We start from the raw sequence: 6,046 nt of genomic DNA on the forward strand, positions 1-6,046 counted from the left end.
CACCTCTGAGATTGAAACTACCTATGTGGCAATGCAATCTTCTTAGGCACCCAAAATATTGCCACAAGTGAGCCAACGACCTTCGGTTCTATTGATACATGGGTCACCGATAGAACTCTCATCGAGTGATGAAAATTCGATTCTCGGCTGAGGACACATTTTCTGGGAATTATAAATAGTGGTTGTGTACGGATGGTTCCTAAGCCCACGTGAGCGCAGCCCCATCCCCACTTGTTCCACCGAGGCTTGTGCACGTCCCTGGGTTCTCTAGTGGGTTCGCTCCGCTCCTCTTCCCCCAAAAAAATAAAAAATAAATAAAATATTGCCACAAGTGTTGATGAAAATATGGTACCACAGTATTCAACATCATCTTCCAGGAAACATGTTCTTGAAATTGTTAAGAAAACAGCACAATTCCACTTAAAACAGATTTGGATATTAGCATTCAAATTGTTCCCAAAAATTTGCTAGGATAATATTCCACAACAGACAAAGAACAGCACATCATGAAATCAAACCCGAGAGATTCTTAAACCAAGAATCTTTGTCCCACATCAACACTCGTACACACATTGAAGCAAAAAAATTAATCGATTTTCAAATTCAATATTCCGATTGAGAAATAAATCATACGGATGCCTGCAAGGACCAACAGCACCAACTAATCAAACAACATCCAACACCCGCATGCTCCCATTGAGCAATTTACATAAAAACTACAAATAAGAACTTTAATTTCTTTTAAAAAAATAATACTTCCAAACAAATTAAAAAACGGATTACATATCATCCAAACACTGATAAGCTTCCAAATATTATAAAGAAACACAATTAAAGAAATCAGAATCAAAAAGTGACATACAAGACGATGAAGTTGTCGTTCCCCAAGAAAGGTGGACGGGCTATGAGTGGAGGAGCAGGAGTTGAAGGCCGATATGGCTAATTCCATTTGTTAGAACTCAAAACTCAGGAATAACTGTACATTAAAAACCAATGTCTAAAAATCAAAAACAGGCTCACAAATACCATGCTTCATGTGACTGATACAAAGCACGAAGCAAGCATTTCAGTTTACCGCCGCAGGACTAAGAGCATCAATTGCCAAATTAGGGAGGTATTTCCTTAGCGACAGATTGAGAAAGTCCCACAATGGCCCATTTTCGAAGCACAGTATGGAGCCAACCTGCCAAGGTAAATACGACACTGAATTCTGTAAGTTTTAACAGTAAAAAGTTATAAAGGATACTTTGCAACTTTTAGAAGCAGGGAATTTCTCATCATATCTGCAGCAAGATACCTTCCCCAACCAGATGACATGTTCACAATGATAACCCTTTTACCTTTCAATAATGAGTGGCAAAAAATGACTAAGTATGTTCATAACTCTCTATAAATTGGTATCTATAACCATATCAAACTCTTCTACAGGAACGCCCCATGTCTTCTTGTTTTTATTTATGGTACCAGCATTGTTAACTGAAACAAAAATATTGCTTTTCAGACACAATAGCTCATGAACAAAAAATGCACTTAAAAACAGAAAAATACACTGCATGTCTACAATTCCTTACAAGAATCCAAAGGCATAATTGTCTGTAAAACATCTATGACGTGTGAGTGCGAGTGTGTGTGTGCGCGCGTGTGAAGAAAGAAATTTCAGGGACAACCTTCCAGAAAAATACACCTACTGCATACAAGCCAAGCCCTACAAGAATCCAAAAGCATAATTGCCTTTGAAACTTCTATGAATGTGTTAGTGTTTTATGAAGAAAGGAATGCATGAGGCAACCTTCCACGAACGTAATGGTAGTACATAAACTAACAAGTTCACTTAAACTCACAAAAGATAATCCAACACTAAGAATGTGAAGAGTCAAACAAGACAAACATAAATTAAATAAAGCTTCTGCCTTTCTTTGTTTTCTTTTTCTTTTTCATTTTTCATTTGTCATTTGTTTTTTAAGTATTTATGAACAAAGAAACCCAGTCCTCATTATTTGAAAATCAACGCATGCACGATATGAAAAGATGCTAACCGCATCGCTAGCAAAGCAAGGTTACAAAGGCGTGGCAAACAAAAGACATAAACGCGCCGACCTTTCCTAATATCATTACTTTTTTTCAAAAAATAATTCTTTATGAACAAATCCATCCAACTTTTCAATGTCATTTGAATATAAAAAAAATGAGCAAGATGAAGAGAAGCTAAACGCACTGGAAACAAACTAAGCAATTCAGAGACAGGACACAAACCTATGATATCCAGCACCCTTCTTGTCTGAGCAACAAGATTCGCGAACTCCTTAGCACTACTGTCTGATCTCTAAAAGAAATTAAAGAGGCAACATTGTTTAATTGAAATAATCAGAACCTAAATATCTAAAATTCAACCAAAAAATCAAAGAATTGGATAGAGAAGAACAGAGGAGGAGAATGACCATGTTGACAGCCATGAGGAGATGCTTGTTAGAAGGCGAAGAGTGTTATGAAGAGCGTTGCTGTGATGCTACAGGGGATGATGGTGTAGTTGTGTAGTGTCTGAGAGCTGTGTTTGAGTGTACTGTGAGTGTCTGAGCCGAGGGAGAGTTAGTTGGTTAGTTAGCGGAGTCAGCAGGGTATTGGCTGAGTCATCAAAATCATTATGTTAGTTAGCTGAGTCAGCATGAGTTTTTAGTTCACTGTAATGCTCTTCAATTGGGTGAATTGAATATGGGCGCTTTTGGACCTTATGTAAAGTGTGGGACCCAGGTGTAACATCTAATCTGGACCGTTGCTTCACTCTTTAAAAGCTAATGGTTCAGATGAATAACAGACCGAGATTTCCTTCTTTCTTCTCTTCTTCTTCTCTTCTTTTTCTCCTTAGTTCTTGTTCTTATTCACTCTTTCCTTCATAATACTGGTATTAGAGCTCTGATCTCCGCACGTTCATGGCGAACAACAGCAAGAAACAAGACCTCAAAGACTCGGAGATCTCATCCAAGAGATTGATGAGAAGCATACCATGGCAATTGAGGAGATTGGAGAACAAAATTCTAAATCCATGGAGGAGTTAAAGAAGATGATTGCTGGGATTGCTTTCCCTGGACAGGTGTGAAGCTAGTTTTGTGGCTTGGGGTAATCAAGTGAAGCATGATATTATTGAATCTATTGATTAACAAGAAACACTTACCTGAGAATATTTTTGAGTACTCCAAATTTAGAAGACAGGAAGTTAGGAACTAAAAAAAATGCTTGAAACATAATTAAATAGGCACATCAAAGAAAAATAAGAGAACAATGATAAACAGAACATTGTACTTCAAGTGTAATACCTTAAATAGACAACTAGAACTAACAAGATTATGCTTATTACCCAAACGGTCAATGCCATAATTTGGCAGTATCTCCAATCGACAAAATTTGAACTGAATAAGAAAAACAGGACCTAAAGACCATGGAAATTGCATCAAACAGACTTACTCAATTTCAAAATTATTCTAATTAACCGATATTGCAAGCAGAAGGTTCACCAAGGGAACAAGAAGGACATATCTGGCTGGTAATAACTGCTTCTGAAATAGCTCCAGGCAGCCACACAACATTCCTGCACTGCAAAACTAGACAGTGACATGTAATACAAATCATTGTGTTATCATATTAACAAAAAACCATCAAAAATTGCTTAGCATGTAGAATATGGACCTAATGATCATACAGGTTACAATAAAGAACATGAAGCTCTTCTTCTAAGAGGAGAGCTGAAACCATTCTATTTGATTTTATTATAAGGTACAAAACGGGTAAACACTCATATAAATCTAATTAAAATATTTTTACTTTGAAATAAATATCTTACTCAAATCTCTCAACAAAAACACAAAAATTAAATGTAAGACCCAAATAAATGAACATTGCAACTATTTACCAATGCCTAGTAACAAAAGTTCATACTTTTCAAATTAGTTCATTAAGCAAAGAAATTGTTGGGCATAGCATCATCTTTACACAGGGTAATTTATTAAGGAAACCAACACATATAATCTAATGTCACATGCGGATGTTCAAATTAATAGCATTTTGATATCAATGTAATGCAGGTCTTTGTTGTTGGTCTCATGTTGAAGCACATATATAGCCAGATATATGGCTAGTATAGCTGAAAATATTGTTAAGCAAACAAAGAGCTTAACTTTGGCTTGAGGATCATCAAGAAATTTCATCTGCAAGGATCCTTTCCTCAACGATATCATCAGATCAAACTTTCAAGGATCTCTCGAGCTCTTTGTAGAGGAAACTGAATCTCTTGAGCGCCCCACCACCAACTTCACAAACCAATTGGACAAGCACTAACTTCCTAATCAAACACTATCTCCAATTAAAAACAACTACTATGCATGATCAAAATAGAGTGATTTGTGATCAAATTCCATCAAATAATCAGTTCTCCAAACATCAATTATCACCAGAAAAACAAATTAACCACCAATTCCAGCTCTATCAAGCAACAAATAAAAAATCAAATTAAAAAAAAAAAAATATATATCAAAAACTCATAAAATTCAAAATCATTGAATTACCTTTACTTCTTACTCAATACTTTGTCATCCTTGGAACAGGCAGCTGATTTCTCAAGCTCCGCCACCGACTCGGAACCTCACCGGAAAGAATCAACCATGCGCTGCTCTGATTCCCTCGTCTCCGACAGCAACACAGCGGGTCAGGTCCGTTCAAGATTAGGGCGGGGCTACCAAGGACGAAATGAGGGTGACGATCGAGGTGTGGCACACAGTGCTAGGGTTTTGGGAGGAGTAGATGGAGGTGTGGCAGCGGCGGCGGCGGCGGCGGCGGCGGCGGGGAGAAGGCCAAGGATTCAAGAGTAGAGCAGTCAATATGGGCCTAGCTTACCGGGCCGGTCCGGGCCGGGCCGGGCCGATCCGCCCCCTCACCTAAAATAATAAGTGGGTTAGGTTAGTTTTATATAGGCCTGTTTGGCGGTGGGTTTAATTGGGCCAGCCTCCGCGCAAGCTGCGGGTTACGGCTGACTAACCGGCCACCTTTAATTTATAAAAAAAATTAAAAATTAAAAATAATTAAATTAATTACAAAGGTAGAAAAAATAAATTCATGTTTATAAAGAGGCTTTTATGTGAAAGATATTAATTTTTTTTTACATTTTAATTTTTTTAAATTTAGGATTTAGATAATTATGATGAATTCATGATTTTTTAATAGTAGTTGATGTTTTTATTTTATAATTAATTTTTTGAATTTTGTTAGTTTTTTATGTATTATGGTAAGGTTATGTCAAATATATTTTAGAGAACTATGAAATATAATTATTTTTTTATTTTTTTACTTTTTATATTTTTGGTGAGCTGACTCATCCAACCTATAATTTCAAGTGCTTGGATTGTACAAGATTTTATGTAATCCCGCCAAATAGTGGGTTTTGAAGGACGGTGAGTCGGCCCACACCGCTAGCTCAAATTGGCATCTCTAGCAAAGAGCCTAAGCTGCATATTTAACCATGTTATTTTGTTGTATTAAATATTAGTTGGATATAAAATATTATTTTGTATAAAAAAATTAATAATATTTTAGGAAAATAGATCGTTGATTTTTAATTGGAGGAAAAAAAATTTGAACAAGTGGTGTATATTCATTAATCATTAATATTTAAAATAAATAAATTTGGCACCGTATTTGGGATGATTTTGAAAAATTATTAAATTTACGACTTTATCATGGTTGGCTCTGTCTTGATAATTTTTTTAATAAAATTTTTACATTTGGTTCGATATTTCATACGGGTTTGAAAAATATTAAACTTACATATTTTTTTTTTTTTTTGAACAAACTTACATATTTGGTACCGTGTTTGACACGGCATTAATAATTTTTTAAAATTATTTTTGACAAGGTATTTAATATGATCATGGAATATTATCATATTGGCATGTTTTTACATAGTATTGGTAGATTATTTTTTAAAAAATTATTATATTTGGTACTGTTTTAAAACAATTATTAAATTTATATATTTGGCATAATGTTTTAGCTTGACATT

The 6,046-nt window shown here is 35.4% G+C and overlaps 1 protein-coding gene across 3 annotated transcripts; it reads right to left on the reverse strand.

Annotated features, from left to right (window-relative positions):
- Positions 1-1,304: 1,304 nt before the first annotated feature.
- LOC120270052 (NADPH-dependent pterin aldehyde reductase-like) lies at positions 1,305-4,881 on the reverse strand. Of its 3 annotated transcripts, none has more exons than XM_039277054.1 (5): positions 4,557-4,881; positions 3,510-3,588; positions 3,353-3,424; positions 2,254-2,323; positions 1,305-1,476 (listed from the first exon to the last, which is right to left on the reverse strand). In XM_039277054.1, the coding sequence occupies exons 2-5, from the start codon at positions 3,579-3,581 to the stop codon at positions 1,388-1,390; spliced, it is 303 nt and encodes a 100-aa protein (XP_039132988.1). In that variant the 5' UTR covers positions 3,582-3,588; positions 4,557-4,881; the 3' UTR covers positions 1,305-1,387. The 3 variants fall into 3 exon arrangements, 2 of the variants coding, with proteins under 2 accessions (XP_039132988.1, XP_039132987.1); XM_039277053.1 differs by having other exon boundaries at positions 3,510-3,596; XR_005539553.1 differs by lacking the exon at positions 3,353-3,424 and having other exon boundaries at positions 3,510-3,596.
- Positions 4,882-6,046: the final 1,165 nt, after the last annotated feature.

The sequence above is a fragment of the Dioscorea cayenensis genome, chromosome 10 (assembly GCF_009730915.1).
Source record: "Dioscorea cayenensis subsp. rotundata cultivar TDr96_F1 chromosome 10, TDr96_F1_v2_PseudoChromosome.rev07_lg8_w22 25.fasta, whole genome shotgun sequence".
NCBI classification, from domain to species: domain Eukaryota; kingdom Viridiplantae; phylum Streptophyta; class Magnoliopsida; order Dioscoreales; family Dioscoreaceae; genus Dioscorea; species Dioscorea cayenensis.

Bases quoted from the DNA above. Each gene is read 5' to 3' on its own strand.
- LOC120270052 (XM_039277054.1), bottom strand. From the start codon at position 3,581: ATGTTGTGTGGCTGCCTGGAGCTATTTCAGAAGCAGTTATTACCAGCC. The intron at 3,425-3,509 runs GTGAACCTTCTG...CATGGTCTTTAG, and splicing joins ATGTCCTTCTTGTTCCCTTG to GTCCTGTTTTTCTTATTCAG. The intron at 1,477-2,253 runs GTTTGTGTCCTG...TTTTTGTTTCAG, and splicing joins AAGGGTGCTGGATATCATAG to TTAACAATGCTGGTACCATA.